The sequence below is a fragment of the Diplotaxodon limnothrissa genome, linkage group LG1 (assembly GCF_057381915.1).
Source record: "Diplotaxodon limnothrissa isolate DT_005_m linkage group LG1, D_limnothrissa_male_GT1.1, whole genome shotgun sequence".
Lineage (NCBI taxonomy): Eukaryota > Metazoa > Chordata > Actinopteri > Cichliformes > Cichlidae > Diplotaxodon > Diplotaxodon limnothrissa.
The window spans coordinates 41,420,579-41,439,486 of record NC_140596.1 but is presented as its reverse complement, the minus strand read 5'-3'; the positions used below and the strand labels follow the sequence as shown (position 1 = coordinate 41,439,486).

Here is an 18,908-nt window from a genome sequence, read left to right as displayed (position 1 = left end):
ATCTGGAGTTGAGTACAGGGAGCAGTTGATTGGGAAGGATTTTAGGCCTTCTCTATAAAGGGGAGAGGGCAGGTTGTTGTTTTTTAGTAGGACACTGCTGGAGCAGGGAAGCCAGCTGACCTTGGAGACTCCAGGATGAAACATTTTAAAGGAAAGGATTTTTAACTTGGCCTGGTTTTGCTTTTAAAATAATCTGATGATGCTGGAGGGAGGACTCGTTTGAATTAGGATTCATGTGGATTTGCTGGGATAAAAACACTGGACTGGACACTATCTGTGCCCAAGGAAAGGAAACTGGTCAAGATTTAGAGAAGTGTGAGCTCCAGAGTGGAAGCCCCAGGATCTGGTGTAAAGACCCACCCTCGAACAACACCAGGCCTGATAAGGCTAACAATCCTGACCACGGCAGCTTTGGGCCTTGGATTCCAGACCGGAGTTGTGTCCTCAGCCAGTAGTCTGACTTGGAGGGGAAAAAAATGAACATTGTGTACACCATTGCAGTGTGAGTGTGTAGATTTCTTACTGGTCAGTATTGGAGCTTACTACGTTCTTGTATGGAGGAAATTTTGAGCTGTACGTAACACAAGGACGTTCTACTTTTGTGTTCAGGTCTCCTAGACTAATATCCTGTATCCTTCTCCTGAGACTGTGCCTGGAGAGACAGCAAGGTGTCACTAGGTATCACCTCATAATACCACTAGTGACAATGACCCAAGCCAAATACAGAAGTAGTGAAAAAACTGTCAGAAAATAAGAGGATGGGAAAAATGTGTCATTTTGCCCCTCTAGTGCGCCTGCTGTTAACTTCATTAACACCAAAGCACCTGAAACTGATTAATAACTCCCTCTGGATCTAAATCCAGCAAAGGTGCAAAGGTTTTAAACTCTGAATATGTTAAGTGTGTTATTGTAACACATTAATTATTCAGTGACCTGGGGGGCTGGGGACTTTACAGGGAGTGCAGAATTATTAGGCAAATGAGTATTTTGTCCACATCATCCTCTTCATGCATGTTGTCTTACTCCAAGCTGTATAGGCTCGAAAGCCTACTACCAATTAAGCATATTAGGTGATGTGCATCTCTGTAATGAGAAGGGGTGTGGTCTAATGACATCAACACCCTATATCAGGTGTGCATAATTATTAGGCAACGTCCTTTCCTTTGGCAAAATGGGTCAAAAGAAGGACTTGACAGGCTCAGAAAAGTCAAAAACAGTGAGATATCTTGCAGAGGGATGCAGCAGTCTCAAAATTGCAAAGCTTCTGAAGCGTGATCATCGACCAATCAAGCGTTTCATTCAAAATAGTCAACAGGGTCGCAAGAAGCGTGTGGAAAAACCAAGGCGCAAAATAACTGCCCATGAACTGAGAAAAGTCAAGCGTGCAGCTGCCAAGATGCCACTTGCCACCAGTTTGGCCATATTTCAGAGCTGCAACATCACTGGAGTGCCCAAAAGCACAAGGTGTGCAATACTCAGAGACATGGCCAAGGTAAGAAAGGCTGAAAGACGACCACCACTGAACAAGACACACAAGCTGAAACGTCAAGACTGGGCCAAGAAATATCTCAAGACTGGTTTTTCTAAGGTTTTATGGACTGATGAAATGAGAGTGAGTCTTGATGGGCCAGATGGATGGGCCCGTGGCTGGATTGGTAAAGGGCAGAGAGCTCCAGTCCCACTCAGACGCCAGCAAGGTGGAGGTGGAGTACTGGTTTGGGCTGGTATCATCAAAGATGAGCTTGTGGGGCCTTTTCGGGTTGAGGATGGAGTCAAGCTCAACTCCCAGTCCTACTGCCAGTTTCTGGAAGACACCTTCTTCAAGCAGTGGTACAGGAAGAAGTCTGCATCCTTCAAGAAAAACATGATTTTCATGCAGGACAATGCTCCATCACACGCGTCCAAGTACTCCACAGCGTGGCTGGCAAGAAAGGGTCTAAAAGAAGAAAAACTAATGACATGGCCTCCTTGTTCACCTGATCTGAACCCCATTGAGAACCTGTGGTCCATCATCAAATGTGAGATTTACAAGGAGGGAAAACAGTACACCTCTCTGAACAGTGTCTGGGAGGCTGTGGTTGCTGCTGCACGCAATGTTGATGGTGAACAGATCAAAACACTGACAGAATCCATGGATGGCAGGCTTTTGAGTGTCCTTGCAAAGAAAGGTGGCTATATTGGTCGCTGATTTGTTTTTGTTTTGTTTTTGAATGTCAGAAATGTATATTTGTGAATGTGGAGATGTTATATTGGTTTCACTGGTAAAAATAAATCATTGAAATGGGTATATATTTGTTTTTGTTAAGTTGCCTAATAATTCTGCACAGTAATAGTCACCTGCACACACAGATATCCCCCTAAAATAGCTAAAACTAAAAACTACTTCCAAAAACATTCAGCTTTGATATTAATGAGTTTTTTGGGTTCATTGAGAACATGGTTGTTGTTCAATAATAAAATTACTTGCCTAATAATTCTGCACTCCCTGTAATATTAGGCTTTGTTTCTACAAATCTATGGGAAAATAACTGTTAAAACGTCCTTTTAACAGGAAGACACCTCTGGCAGAACTGGGATGGTCAGCCATCTGTTGCAACTGGCTGGGAATGAGGGGAGCAGACAAAACAAAACTGAGAAAGAAAACCAGAGATTAATAATAATTAACAATTTGATGTGACGTGGCATATAAACTAGACTCCAAATTCCTCGCAGTGTTACTGGAGTCCAAACTTATTCCATCCAGAGTAATTATCTGGTTAGACACATTGTTTCTAAGACTTTTCAGGACGAGTACAATAGCTTCTGTTTGTCTAAATTCAGAAGCAGGGAATAAGCAGTCACCCAGGTCTTTACATCTAGGAATGTATTTCAGTTTAACTAAATGATGTGCTGGGTATCATCTGCAAATGTGTGCTGTGCATTCTAATAATACTGCAGAATGAAAGTATAATGTAAACAGAATTGGTCCTAGCACAGAACCCTGTGGAACTATGTCATTAACGGCAGAAGAAGACTCTACGTTTACATGAAAAAATTGTGCTCTACTTGATAGATGATCTGCAGATGATCAGTTAATTGTTTCATAACTACTCTTTGAAGAATTTTTGGACAGTAGCTTAAATAGTCTATTTAAATATTAGTACTATTGAAAGTAGCTGTACGTAATGACAGGTTTGTCAGATGGTTACAAATAATTTCTCCAATGGTTGAAATTTTATTTGTGAAGAAATTTGTCAAGTCATCACAAGTTATGGTTAAAGGAAGCTCAACACAGCTCTGACTCTTTGTCAGCCTGGCTGCAGTGCTGAGAAGAAACCACCTTCAATCAATGATGAATACTAAGATGTCCTCGCTTCACAGAGGGCTTTTCCTTATATAGTGGAGCAAACTCTTCTAAATCAGTGAGATGCAATTTTTTCTCCAGTTTTCAGGTTGTCTGCTTCAAGGCGTCCATTGTGGATTTAACCAGGGAGTCAAGAACTTCTGATTCAAGGCTATTTTCAGAGGAGACACAGTATCCAGAGTCAGAAACAGTGAGGAGAGAAAACTATTAACAAGTTAATTGACCTCTGTGGGATTAGAGTTTAGGTAACTGCTCTGAACTGTTGCTAAATGACATTGAAGACGATAACAGTGGAGGAATTACATCCTTAAACTTCGTTACAACAATTTCAGAAATCATTTACTGCAATAAAACACGTTCTCCACTGCTGTTAAATTTAATATTCACTTGAATAGAACAGGAAACAATAGCCCTATATGGTAATTGTACATGTACAACGAAATTATGAGTGCTAGACGCCAACTCTGCAGGAATAAAATGTAAATAGTAAGACAGCAGCAATAAACTGGAGAAAGGTGTACAGTTAAGATGAATATATACAAGAGAAAGGCACAAAATAAGAAAAGGCACACATAGAAAACAAAGTGCTTGGAAGTAGAGCAAAGGACTTGGTCTAATATAGAGTCAATGTGTAAGTATAGTGTAGAGCAGGGGTGTCAAACTCAAATACACAGTGGGCCAAAATTCAAAACTGGAACAAAGTCGAGCGGCTAACATTAATATTTACTGAAAAAAAATCTTCCTCTAGATATAAGAATGAATCTTTTCTTATGGACTCAAACAAGTTTTGCTGAAAAACTGAATATGGAACAAGCAAAGCTTAATACTAAACAATATATATATTAGCTGTATGATACCAGTAGGCCAGCTCTGATAGTCATTTGGTGTGGCTTCGCGGGCCAAATGTAATTAGGCTGGGGGCAGAGTTTGACACCTATGGTGTAGAGTAATGAGGGTTACTCAAACTGACCCACCACGGGTGGGCTTTCAGCGGATAGTGTTTGTTAATAGTCTGAACGGCCCAGGGGAAGAAGCTGTTTGTGAGTCTGGAGTTGGGAGACCTGACTGACCTGAGGCGCAGACCAGAGGGCGGTGGGTCAAACAGGTTTTGGGCGGGGAGCGAAGGGTCACCTGTGATGGTGGCGATGGTTATCTGGCAATGGGCTCCAGGGGTGGCAAATGACAGCCAATGATTTTTACCTTCTGCGCAGCCTTCCCATTTTTAGTAGTTGCCCCTGCGTACCAAATATCCAGGCAGCAGGAGAGCATGCTTTCCACATGACCAGGAAGACCAGGAGAACTTCCAGTCCAAGTTATTGTAGTGGTAGTGCAGCCGCTGCTGGGCCTTATTTACCAGAGCGTTGGTGCTGTGGGTCCAGGTGAGATCGGTGGAGTTTATTGTAAATTTAAATGTTATTAAAAATTATCAGAGAAAAAAGGAGTCTGTGTGTCAGAGGGGGTCAGAGTTTGATTGACTCTTCTTAGCTGCCTCACAGCATTACGCTTTCAGACAGCACAACGGTATCTTTATGATAAGCAACAACCGCCCTGGTTCAAAGCGGCATCTACGCTGCTTCACAGAGTAAAGCACCTGTTTCTCATAAACGTAACTGGAATAGACTTCATGCTGACCTCCTGTTTTTACCAGTCTGTTTTGCATGCTTGGAACTGGACTGTTTTTATTGTAAAGATGGTAATGTAGAGGAGGCTCTACTTTACAATCCCTTGATACCAAGTATGATGCTCAGCACTGTTAGTGTTCAGAGGTTCCTCATAAATGCTGGCCTAACAAAGCTGGCGGGGCTGAGGACAGCAGGCCAGTGGAAAACAGCTGCCAAGCTGGCTTAGGAGACTGGAGTGAGATCTTTGTGCCTTCAGGAGAAGCTGGTGGAAGAGGTCATGGCTGGTCTTCCTGGACTCTTAAGGGCTGCACTGGGCACTCACTCTGCAGGTAACAAACCAATTTCATCTGACAGTTGGACGTCCCTGTACAAGCTTCCCATAGAGAAACGCAGTGTGGCTCTCCAGTGGAGAGTGGTGCATGGGGTCATGGCTATGAATAAACACGTGGAACATACAGGGAGTGCAGAATTATTAGGCAAGTTGTATTTTTGAGGAATAATGTTATTATTGAACAACAACCATGTTCTCAATGAACCCAAAAAACTCATTAATATCAAAGCTGAATGTTTTTGGAAGTAGTTTTTAGTTTGTTTTTAGTTTGAGCTATTTTAGGGGGATATCTGTGTGTGCAGGTGACTATTACTGTGCATAATTATTAGGCAACTTAACAAAAAACAAATATATACCCATTTCAATGATTTATTTTTACCAGTGAAACCAATATAACATCTCCACATTCACAAATATACATTTCTGACATTCAAAAACAAATCAGCGACCAATATAGCCACCTTTCTTTGCAAGGACACTCAAAAGCCTGCCATCCATGGATTCTGTCAGTGTTTTGATCTGTTCACCATCAACATTGCGTGCAGCAGCAACCACAGCCTCCCAGACACTGTTCAGAGAGGTGTACTGTTTTCCCTCCTTGTAAATCTCACATTTGATGATGGACCACAGGTTCTCAATGGGGTTCAGATCAGGTGAACAAGGAGGCCATGTCATTAGTTTTTCTTCTTTTATACCCTTTCTTGCAGCCACGCTGTGGAGTACTTGGACGCGTGTGATGGAGCATTGTCCTGCATGAAAATCATGTTTTTCTTGAAGGATGCAGACTTCTTCCTGTACCACTGCTTGAAGAAGGTGTCTTCCAGAAACTGGCAGTAGGACTGGGAGTTGAGCTTGACTCCATCCTCAACCCGAAAAGGCCCCACAAGCTCATCTTTGATGATACCAGCCCAAACCAGTACTCCACCTCCACCTTGCTGGCGTCTGAGTGGGACTGGAGCTCTCTGCCTTTACCAATCCAGCCACGGGCCCATCCATCTGGCCCATCAAGACTCACTCTCATTTCATCAGTCCATAAAACCTTAGAAAAACCAGTCTTGAGATATTTCTTGGCCCAGTCTTGACGTTTCAGCTTGTGTGTCTTGTTCAGTGGTGGTCGTCTTTCAGCCTTTCTTACCTTGGCCATGTCTCTGAGTATTGCACACCTTGTGCTTTTGGGCACTCCAGTGATGTTGCAGCTCTGAAATATGGCCAAACTGGTGGCAAGTGGCATCTTGGCAGCTGCACGCTTGACTTTTCTCAGTTCATGGGCAGTTATTTTGCGCCTTGGTTTTTCCACACGCTTCTTGCGACCCTGTTGACTATTTTGAATGAAACGCTTGATTGTTCGATGATCACGCTTCAGAAGCTTTGCAATTTTGAGACTGCTGCATCCCTCTGCAAGATATCTCACTATTTTTGACTTTTCTGAGCCTGTCAAGTCCTTCTTTTGACCCATTTTGCCAAAGGAAAGGACGTTGCCTAATAATTATGCACACCTGATATAGGGTGTTGATGTCATTAGACCACACCCCTTCTCATTACAGAGATGCACATCACCTAATATGCTTAATTGGTAGTAGGCTTTCGAGCCTATACAGCTTGGAGTAAGACAACATGCATGAAGAGGACGATGTGGACAAAATACTCATTTGCCTAATAATTCTGCACTCCCTGTAAAGATCCAAGAACGGGGAGCCACAGTCTTTTCTGTCGGACCAAGGAAACACTGCAGCGCCTGTGGCTTGGCTGTCCCAGGCCTGCTGGCCTCTTTTCTTTGCTGTGACAGTGGCTTCCTGGGCTTAGGATTGTTTTAGAGGAGAGTCTCTTTATCCTGGGTCCAAAGTACTCTGTGGTGCAGCGGTGAAAGGTTTGCTTAATTAATTTTTCAATAGGTCAAGCTAAGATGAGTACATGGCTCACAAGGAGGAACAAAATGAAGGGGCAGGATCAGTTAATTCTGAAATTACGTTCAAGGGGATAGTAGGTGCACGTTTAAAAGCAGAATTCGTTTATTATGATATTGTGTAACACTGAAGAGTTTGTCTCTGTTTGGGGAATCAGTGGAGTTTTGTGTAAAGTAACTGGAGATGTTTTAGTTTTAAATTTCTGTGAAAATCAAACGGACACCATCTGTTTTGTGTTCATGTGTGTTTATTGTGTTTTGGTTGGGTTTTGTAAAGATCTTAATTTGGCATTCATCTTCAGTTATGGTTGTAGTATAAGCATCGATATAATAAAAGGTGTGTCAAAGGTCTTCTGTCAACACTTATGTATTAAATTATAGAAAAACAGCTCATGGAACAGACGCCAATGAAACTGCTGATACAGACGATCAGCCTTGATGTGACTGTTTGATTTGGTTCTTGCCTCTGTGAGCTGACAATAACAGACAGCATTGAAAGACCAAAGATCCAAACAGGACACACCGAGGTAAGATCTCTTATAAGGATAATGAGGGTTTCATCTTAAGCATTACTATAACTCACTTAGTGTAACTGGAAAGACATTATTGGACAACCACATCATTGGAGCAAGTATAGGTCTCACAGCTTTATAGACAGTGGCACAGCTTTGGGTCCATCTTGTAAGTTTACGGCCATGCCAACTTTATTTATGAAACGCTACGTCCAACCACTGACCAAAATGCTGGACTGACTTCATGGACAAATGCTAATTTACTTTGTACAACTGGCAATTAGCATTGATAATTCAGAGCAACCAAAGCTTTCTAAATATGATGTAAGATTAGAAGGCAAACTAAACTTCACCTAAACTTACTCATCAAAATGGGAACAAGACCTGCTTAATAAAACGGCGCATACATCTGCACTAGTTACAGACAAATCAACAAGAGATTTTAAATATTACTGCATGCAAACCTTTAAGGTACTCTCACTGTTACATATAGGCAGAAACTCCACATACTTTTGTACCATCCTGACACTCGTGCTCTCTTTGTCAAACATCGTACGAGTTGCACCTGCATTAGCCTTTCTGCTTTGCGAGCCACATTAGCTCTGTGTCTAAACCTGCAGAGTCAACAGCACCAGTTGTTAGAGGATGTCCTACGCCTTCTCTGTGCATCTTCTGCACACACTGGCTGTAAATACCCTCTCCTCAACCAGGTGGAAGTTGTTCATTATTTTTAACCTGTCTTCAGGTTAAATAATACTAGGAACCTCATTTACATGTGCAATTCTTTCTGAGGAAATCCTTTTGATTTCTTGCCGTTAAAGCCTCTGAGCCTGTGCTTTTTTCTTATGAATAGACCTATGGCTGATGCAATGCACTTAAACTTAAAAGTTCTGACAGATGTGGAGGATGTTAATTAGGCAAGTTTTAGTGAATAGCTGCATGCTCTGATCAAAGACATTATGCTTCTCTTAAGACTGTGGAATAGAATGGGTGGTGGTGAAAACTGAATTTCACTCTATGCTGTCCACGTGTTGTATCATCCGATAATGTAATGTAATATAATATAATATGATATGATATGATATGATATACAGTTTTGATTGTAAAACAAACAGCAAATGTTTGAAAATACAAAATAAAACGTTTTACAAAATAAAAAATGCTGTTTTCTTGCAATCTCTGCACAGAGTATTCCAAAAATGATAAACACATGAATTGTGGCTCTTTAATAGAAAATAAATGATCTTCTCAAATATATATTGATTTGTGTGCAATTACATTGTCCAGCAAATTGAGGCATTCTCATGAACTTAGAATGAATCAATTAAAAACACACAGGTGAAATGGTAGAACGAGCAGCTTAGAGAAGAATCAAAGTATTTGCTTTGAGAGACGAGTCGTCTATTTGTTTCCATAGCACAATACAGTTAGGCAAGAAGCAAGGCAGCTGGCTCATCCTTTTCTGTGGGCTCCCTCTAGCTTGTAGATAGTTTGAAGATAATAGTTTGTTTTAAAAATACTCAGTGTTAAATCTTCCCATAATCCCATAATCTATATTTGGCAAGTTTAGAGTGAGACAAAACAAAAACAACCAATAAAATTCCAATAACTGGACTGGGGGAAAAGGAAAGTGTTGGTGTTAAGCCACAGAAATCTTTTGCACTTACTATGTATCCTGGTGCACAGATACAAGCTCCAGTGATGCCATCACAGTAGGCTCCATTAGCACAAACACACAGCTCTCTGCAGCCCTCACCGTAGTAACCTGGTGGGCAGGTCTCGTCACAGTAAAGCCCAGTCCATCCCGCAGCACAGGTGCACTCTCCTGACAGAGGGTGACAGCTGAAAGAGCAGGAAGATTAGAAGGTTTTTTTGCAGTGTGTATATTGTTTTGTAGTTCTCCCATTTTGACCACCCTCGACACAAAGTTACTTTTATAGTAGGTTTAGTGGGAAAAGCAGAAATATGTGAAACAAAATATCAACTCCACTTTAACTAGATACAGTAATTCAAACATTCTATTCTACTGAAGTGTTGTACAGTAAGAAAGCCTGAGCAATGATCCAGTACCTGAGTGTGTTTGTGTGTATGCAGGGGCAGTATTTGTCACAGATGAGTCCATACAGGCCAGTGGGACAGAAACGATCCTGACAGCTAGGCCCCTTGAAGCCTTCGTTACAAAGGCAGGCGCCGTTGATGTGGTAGCATTTGGCTCTGTTCTGGCAGTCACACTTGTGAGCACACTGTGGCCCATAAGTGCCAACTGGGCATTCATCCTGGCATCTGGGTTGGTTTAAAAAACACGGAGGAGTTATTTTCCAACATTCTAAGCCTCTCTTCTAAAGGTGCCTGGGATTTTTCTGTTTACAAGTTAGAGTGAAAGAAACAGTTATTACTGCAGCATTTGGGACTTCTATTACTTCTAATCAACTTTGTTACCTGGAAAGACACAATTCAGAGATAATAAATCGAGTTGGAATACAATCCTTGAGTAAACACCCCGTTTTTCTGCAAAATGTTGAGCTGGTATTTGGGAAAAGGTAACCATAGCTGTTTAGACAACTTCCCCTTGGTTCCCGGTAGGAAAATAACCTGGGACCAGAATAAGAGCCAAAATATTTTCAGTGTAATTCTGCAAAGAAAGCTAGTTTTCTATTGCACTGAATTTCATCACAAATCATTATTTCCATTATTATTAATCTGAGTCGTGTATTGTTAAATTATGTGCTCTCTGTACATTTTGAAAAAAATAATTGTCTAAAGATAACACATTAGAGCACATGGATAAGAGACTGCAACTGTTCTGCACTTTAAATACAACGCACTAGACCACAGTTTTGAAGAAAAACACTGGATTGTCGACCCTTTGAACTATTTTTATTCTGCCTCACTCAGCAAACCTCCACAATAACAAATTAGTTTAAAAACTTCACAAAAACCAAAACACAAAGGTCTAGAATGACCAAATTTGTATCTCTACTTTTTAGCCAACAGATCGCTGTATGACTCAGAATGGATCGAATCAAGCTTGTTAGACGGCCCATGGCTGAACCTAAAACAAGCTCTCTGTGGACAAGTAAAGATCTCTGATTTGAAGTCCAGCCCACAAAAATGATTTACCCCAGTAAACTGAACTCAAATGTCTACATGGGCAACAAAATATTTAAAATATCTCTACCCCTAAATGGTTATCAGACACATATAAAATGTGTAAAATTGGTGATTCCATTTTCCATAAAACTGCAAAACGGGAGCAAGATCTTTCCATCAACCCATAATACAGCAACTTACAACATGCAGAACTCTCCATAGAACACAATATACAGGACAAAGGATGTTCCAAATGGGCCTCACACACTCAGACATATGCACACACTGCAAACACCCACTGAAAACTATGTGCACGCTGTATGGTCTTGTACGCCTACGAGGGCCTGTCGGAGGATATGTGAAGACCTTTCCACACGGTTTAGTTGCCACACCTAAACTGTTCATGTTAGGTGACATAAGCACATAAATGGAAGCACATAAATCAAACATAGTTGTTACTGCCTCACGCATCGCTAAAAAAATTATCTTCAAGAACTGGAAGTCATAACTTTGTGCATAACTCCGGTTGGCAGGGCCATTCATGTGCTACCTCTACCACACCTTACTTGAGAGCTCACTAGTCTGTGTACACGGAAGAATCCATTACAGAGAGAGTGCGAAGAAGAACAAAAAGGGAGTGACAAGGGAGTCATGAGATAGGAGGCGCCACCATGCGGCAATACACTGCATTACAACGGCAGCTGTTACACTACGCCAGGCTTCCCCAACTCAAGGCCTCGAGGGCTGGTGTCCTGCAGGTTTTAGATCTCACCCTGGGTCAGCACACCTGAATCAAATGATTAGTTCATTACCAGGCCTCTGGAGAACTTCAAGACATGTTGAGGAGGTCATTTAGCCATTTAAATCAGCTGTGTTGGATCACGGACACATCTAATAACTGCAGGACACCGGCCCTCGAGGCCTGGAGTTGGGGACCCCTGCACTACGCAGTGACCCACCTCTCCTTTTTAATTACACTACAGCTGTATCATCATATATCACCATACACAACAACGATGGGCGACCTTCTAAATTCCTTGTTAATACACGTGGAGCTCCTGGTTTTCTGGCCAGCACTAAAGCCTCCAGTTCATCTCAGGCTGTGGCAGCACTCGAGGAGGAACAATATGAAAGTAAATACGGAGCAAAATGTGAGAACCTGAAAACTAAAGTGTGAAAATGTATAGGAAAAAAGATTAAGCTTCACACACTTGTGTTTATCATTTTTACATATTTACACAAATATATGGAGAGCTGCAAAACTTGTAATTCAATCATTTTAATTTTTTTTTTTACTACTCACAAGCACCACTCTGTGATTGCAACCTTTTAAATTAGTGAATACAACTGTTGACTTGCACTGATGACCAGTGTTGGGAAGGTTACTTTTAAAATGTATTCCATTACAGATTACATGCCCCAAAATGTAATCTGTAACGTATTCAGAATACTTTGGATTACTTAATATATTATCGTGCTTTTTACAACAACGTGAATGTACTATTGCTGTGATTTATTACTGTTACTGAAGGGCCGCAACTCCGAACCGTAGTAAAGGGACCTCTGACTAATACGTCGGGTTCGTGTCGGTTCGTAGCCGAAAAATAGCTTTACTTTGTTGTCTGGGTCAACTTTTCTTGCGAGAGACAGAGAGAGGCGTTGAAAGGCTGCTCCAACGGAATTTATTGTTTCGGAGGAAAACACGAACACGGTGTACAGTCGAGTCTTAATAGCTTACTTACAACTGGGCTCGTCAGGCTCTCTTCTTGGCTGCAGTGGTTATTATTATATTTACATGCTTCCAGCTAGAGCAGGGCGATATGACCAAAAATATTTATCCCAATATACAATTGAAAATTTGCGATAACGATATAACTGACGATATAATTGACACCAGACAAAATACTTTACAACTCCACAACTTTATTAGTGCAAAAAAAAAACATCAATGTATTTTCACTTAAACAAGCAGCTGTTTTTTATGTCCATTAAAGTTATATAAAAATGTAACAGTGCAAATTCCTCGCTGACAGTTTAACCAAAAGGCATTTCCAGCGGAAACTGGCCGACATATCCTCAGCATAACCATGTATAATATCCACAACACTTAAAAAGAGGTTATACACACACAATACGGTAATATCATGTTGAGGTGCAGTACGTATCACTCCGCGAGGCTCCTGCCTACGATAGCTGTAATGCTCCGACAATCCATCGAGCGGTGCGGCTTTGTAGCTTAGCAAAGTCGTAGTAAAACATTTGACAGATTTTCGAGCGCCGTGTACATAAAACCGTTTCGAGGTCAGTAAACACAACCAGAGTTCATACATAAGGCACACGGGATTATAAGGGGCTCTGTCGACTTTCAGAAAATTCAAAGGATTGATTTTAAGTGCGCCGTATTTTCCATACAACACGGTAATAACGACGGCCTGCTAGCATGCGCTACCAAAAATTGTGCTTTGTTGTGTATCTGACGGATGAAAGCCAAACCAGTTCCACACCACTGAAGCTGCAGCATTTTTACAAACCAGTTCTGGTTCATCCGTTTCATTCAACGATCCACTTTTGCTCTTCTCATTCTGCGTCGCTGCCTTGTGTGTATGTAAACATAGGCACTGCGCATGCACGTTTTACCCATATTCTATCGCCATATTTCATTTTCTTATCGTTGCCCAAAATTACACCGGTATTACTGTGAACGGTATGATATGGCCCAGCCCTAGTTCCAGCTCCCGTTTTTGCTCGATGACAACTCGTACTTTTCCTTTTTCTCCCTCCTCGCGCTCACAGACACATAACGTGTATGGCAGTCCATTCTCCCTGCAGCACAGACTACACTGCCTATGATGCTATATTCTTTAGAGCTATACCTGTAGCATTAGTCATTACAAGAAGTGTTTGTGAACTAAAAATCAAGAATGTGGGATACTGTTTGTCCATGCGCGGACGGGGGGGGCGAACATTTTTCTTGTAAAACAAAGGGGGGCCCAGCAAAAACAGTTTGGGAACCACTGCTTTAAACAAACAAAACGCCAGCACTCACTGAGTGTTTACTTTTAAGCGACATGAATACGTTTCAGCTATAGCTGTCATCAGTGCAAGTGAAGAGTTGTATTCCATGATTTGAAGAGCCCAGCGCTGCTCCTGATGGAGGGAAAACCAACCCTGCAGGGAGACCTACCTCGGCACTTGTGCAGGTGAAGCCAAAGGGAAGATTTGCTTCATCATATTTTCTAGTCTTTGTCTTAGAATGAAGTTGGTTTGGAAACATATTCAGCGATGCTTCATCTCCTACTTTGCATTTCTGTGGGTGCCCTGTGCTAGCAGTGTCCAAGTGTTTTGTTTTTTCCCCCCCTTTTCATACCGCGCCCCCCCTGCAATGGCTCTGCGCCCCCCTAGGGGGCGGGCCCCACACTTTGGGAAGGCCTGGTTTAAAGGATGGATAAGGGTATAAGATATAGAGTTAAGCACACAGCTTTTTGTATAATATCAAAATGGATCAAGTCGAAAACGCTGTCTCAGATGTAATCACTACAACTCTGCTTTATAGTCTCAACTTTCAATAAATGATTACTGTATGTGATTATGGCAGGGGAAACTCTTCTTATGATTCTAAAAGCCTTTCACAAGGTCTATAAAAGTATGTCTGCTTTTATAAACCTTGAGAAAGGAAGTGAACTCCAGTTGCTCTTAATAGTTAACTTCCATGTTTCTCATGTTCTTCAGTGTGTAATTGAATAGGAGTATATTACAAGCAACTAGTAAAAAGTCTGGACAAAAGATCAAGTATCTCGGAATTTAAAATAATGGTGCACAAAACCTTGTGGGGGAAAAAAAGCCAGGTATTCTAACTAAGGCTACGTTCACACTGCAGGTCTTGATGCTCAATTCTCATTTTTTGATCAAATCCGATTTTTTTGTCTGCTCGTTCACACTACAAATAAAATGCGACAGCAAACGCGCTCTAGTGTGAGCGCTCAAAGCGGCCCGCATGCGCAAAAGAAGACTTCACACACAACGCGCTCTGTTTAGACCCAGAGCAAACAGTATTGTTTGACTGATGGCCCTTAATATAAAGACTTCGGACTTTACGTTTCCCAATTTTTGCTTTAAGTTATTTTGTTATTTACATAATAATGTAAATAACCTAATAATGATCCTTATTGCTGTTTTAGAGGAGCGGTGCTTCAAAGGATAGCTGCAGATTTCTGTCAGAATCTGCAGATTATATAGTACAAATAAAATGTTCACGTTTCTCCAACGTTGTCTTCCCAACAGTTTCACTGATATCTACACGGGATGGCCAGAGAAGCGTTCGCGATGTCTTCTCTGGCGCTGATAATTGGCGTCTGTCTTGTGTCGGTGACGTAAAAGACGGATTTAATGCGACGTGACCTTTCACACAGCAGTCGCTTTCTGAAACATCGGATATGTATCGGATTCAGTACCACATACGAAAGTGACCCAGATCGGATTTGAAAATATCGGATTTGTGCCGTTCACACTGTCATACCATGATCGGATATGGGTCGCATAGGGTCAAAAAAATCGGATTTGATGCGCTTTCGCCTGCAGTGTGAACGTAGCCTATGATACACTGTTGAAGGTAAGAACATTTTAAACAGTATTTAAATAGATTTGCAGACTCAATCTTTTAGCAGTTTTTATATGTATGAAGCTACAAGTATCGCAGTCTGAATACGACACCCCTGTAATAAAGCCTCCCTTTACAAACGGTTTTATTGCATTCTGTTTTAGAGAGTTGTTAATTAAACCAAAAACCTTATATTTAATAACTATAAATATACTCTATATATTTATATTTATTTATATTTACTCTATAACTATAAATATGAACACATGACGTTCTAGCAGGACAGCTGTACAGTACTGGAGACAGACCTCATAACCTGCTAGCTAAAGATGGCGTGCTTTCATGTTCGTGCTTTCAAGTGTTCAGTGCTTTGTCTCAGTTTTGCATAGAAGTGCCGATGAATATCCAAGAACTACGGCAGATGCTCAGCTACTGTAGTCTCGAGAAAAGGCACAACTTGGTACATTGATGGAAACCCCAAATTGATTTGTAGTCCAAACTAAGTTTTAATATTTTATACATTTAAAGTTCAAATTTATACATTTGCACTGCAGTTTTATATTTTTAAACCTGTATTTGTGCAATGATTCTGAGCTAGAAAAAGAACACTTAAAAGTCCAGTGTTTCCTCTGCAGGTTTGTAGGGTTTCCTTTTAATCATTTGCTAAATACTAACATTCACAAACTACAGGATATAGCTTTCAGATGAGGTGCCATACAATAGTTTTGGCATTGCACTTTTTCTGCAAAATTCTACAAAAAAGGTTGAATGTTAATGCAACAGAAATAACAATGCCGTCCAAGACAGGTTGCTGGTGAACTGGTGGATATTAAGAGATTAACAGCCATAAAGTAATTAAATTGTTGTTTAGAATAATAATGTCCAGAATACTCACTATACCCTGAGTTATAACTTAAGCAAAGAATTGTCAGTCTGGCTTTTACTAATATAAATAAAAACTGAATGGCACTACTCTCAAAGAGAGTGTTCAGAGCTCCAACATCAGAATCACTCACACCATACGAAGGTCAACAAACTTCATCATAAGACCCTGAGTGGTGCGCTCAAGGTGAATCTTTCAAAGTAACTGAATGGACTCTAATAAGAGTGAACTGTATAGAAAATTCTATAAGCCGAGTCAAGGCTGAATTTAGACCTGCTGCATCATTCTTAACACGTCTACAAGTTGAAACCATTAAGAAACAGACAAATCACTCAATTAAAATGGCTCAGTGAGGATTTCTGTTTAGTGTCACGTTTAAATCATGCCGACTTCCTCAGGACTGTTATCTTGGCTAATTCCATTAGAACGTGGAATGGCTGGGAGAGAACTCAATCTAGGAATTATTCCATGTAGGCTAATTCACCTGTCTGGGGCCTAAATGAATGGAGGTAATTTGGCTCAATTGAGAGTAATGACAGAGAGGGTGAGAGGGAAAGAAAGACGGACAGGGTGGAAGCAGGAGAGAAAGGATAATTAAAGCAGAAATAACGAGTGGGAACGATTCAGAGCTGACCAACGGCAGATGAGGGTGCAAAAAGTCTTTTTCAAATAACAGACTCAGAAATTATGACGCTAATAAAGAAGAAAACTATTTAAAATGACTTGTTGTTCAAATGTGCCTCTTGTGGTGATTGTGCTTAAACAAACGTGGAAAAGTGTAGCAGTCTGAGTATTTGGGAGCAAGTGGATAAAGGCAGAAATTGCACAAGTATTTTCTAATTTACACTATGTGGAGTAATTTCTTACCACTGACTTCATTTTTTTATATCAGTATTATTTTGCCCTCACTGCGCAGACAGCACAGAAACAAAAATCACAGCTCAAACGCTGGAATCACGTCGTAGACACCTCATAACTAATGTGCAATTAGAAATCATTGTGTGTGTTTGCAACTTATGATATCGTGTTGCCTTTTGTTCATTTCTTTTTAAAGGCCACTATAGGTTTCTTGGTAGGGTATCATTGTAAGGTCTCTACCTTCCACTATAAAGCACCTTTGGGTGACTGATGTTGTGATTTGGCGCTATATACTGTAAATACAACTGAATTGAACCCACAATCTATTTTTGGATTTTATGAATCAGTGTGGTTTTCTAAACTAAAACTGCAGCAATAAACATCAGTTTCAAGTGCAGGCAGCTCGTTCTGTCACTGTGAATACTGATAGTGTTTTCGGGCTCTGACACAGAGTTTTAGTTTTGGTTTGGGAACCGGTGACAGCTGATGGAAGAGCAAGGATTGTTTTGGTTATGATTTCTCAGGAAAAAGTAAACGTGGCAAAAATGGCTGAGAAATAAAACAGTCTTGATAATTATCACAAAAAAGTCCTCTAATAATAATGATAAAAGCAGCATGATGGGAAGCCAGCCCTGCTCTTACTTTCACACCCTTACACTGCACCTCTCACTTTGTAAAAGACAAAAAAATATATACACAGTTGCACAAGTGATGGCTTATGCAGTGAGGTAACCATGGGAACTGCCTGCTAAACTTTGATCATTTTTGTCCTCTGTAAAACAAGCTGTCCAACTTTTAAAATGTTGTTAAAATCATATGTAAAAACATTTATTTCAGGATGTTTCTACCAGAAGTGTTCTACAATCTATTAGTCATTGGGTGCACTATAGTTTTACACACACTGCAAAAACACCATCTCAACTGCAAATCATGGTGGCAGGAACATCTTCTGAGGCTGACCTCACAATAACTGAGGGAACGATATATTCCATACCGAAAATACAGGATTAGCTAAGTCAGAGAACCTGAATAGGGCTGTTCATTTCATTAATTCCATTTTGAAGGTAAAATGTTCAAAAATTCTTGTTCATTTCTTTTGAAAGTATCAAAAGCAGCAAAAGAAAATGCTCAGTAGAGTTTGCTGTTGGTAAATTACTGGCTGTTAATTACAGAATGCAACTAAGTAAGTTCCCATTTGTGCTCCATTCCAAAATTGTCTCATCCTATGAATACCACCCCACAGGGAGGTCATCCATACCATTTTCTCTGGGAAAATGTTATCCTCCATACATACATTCAAACATCCATCTTCTGTTGTTTATCCAGGTCCAGATCATGTGGGCAGCAGTCTAAGCAGAGACTTCTCAACGTTCCTTTGCTGGCCACCTCCTCCATTTTCCAGATGTAACTTCTCCAGCATCCTGGGTCTGGCCTGGGGCTTTCTCCCAGTTTCTCCCATGCCTGAACCACCTCAGCTGGCTCCTTTTGATGTGGAGGAGTAGTAGCCCAACAAGCCCCTCCCAAATACCAAGCTCCCTATTCTATCTCTATGGCTAAGTCTAGCCATATGCAGTCTAGCCTGCATAGGAAATTTCAGTCACCACCCATTATTCAGCTCTCTCTTCACTGGTATAGCATTTGTCCCACTGCTGTCACTCCACCAATCCTTCAGATCCCCACTCCTTCACTCACGAAGAAGACCCCAAGATATTTAAACTCCTCCACTTGCTATGCACTCCAGCGCATTGCTATGGACAGAATCGGTAACA

The 18,908-nt window shown here is 41.0% G+C and overlaps 1 protein-coding gene across 1 annotated transcript in view; it reads right to left on the bottom strand.

Moving 5' to 3' along the window:
* The window catches only part of LOC146640228 (multiple epidermal growth factor-like domains protein 10), a 189,068-nt gene that overhangs the window by 48,574 nt on the left and 121,586 nt on the right, over positions 1–18,908 (bottom strand). The window contains exons 8-9 of the mRNA XM_085350434.1: positions 9,782–9,994; positions 9,379–9,553 (exon numbers count right to left, since the gene is read on the bottom strand). Of these exons, the coding sequence (XP_085206560.1) occupies positions 9,379–9,553; positions 9,782–9,994 (388 nt within the window). The remainder of the gene's footprint in view (positions 1–9,378; positions 9,554–9,781; positions 9,995–18,908) is intronic.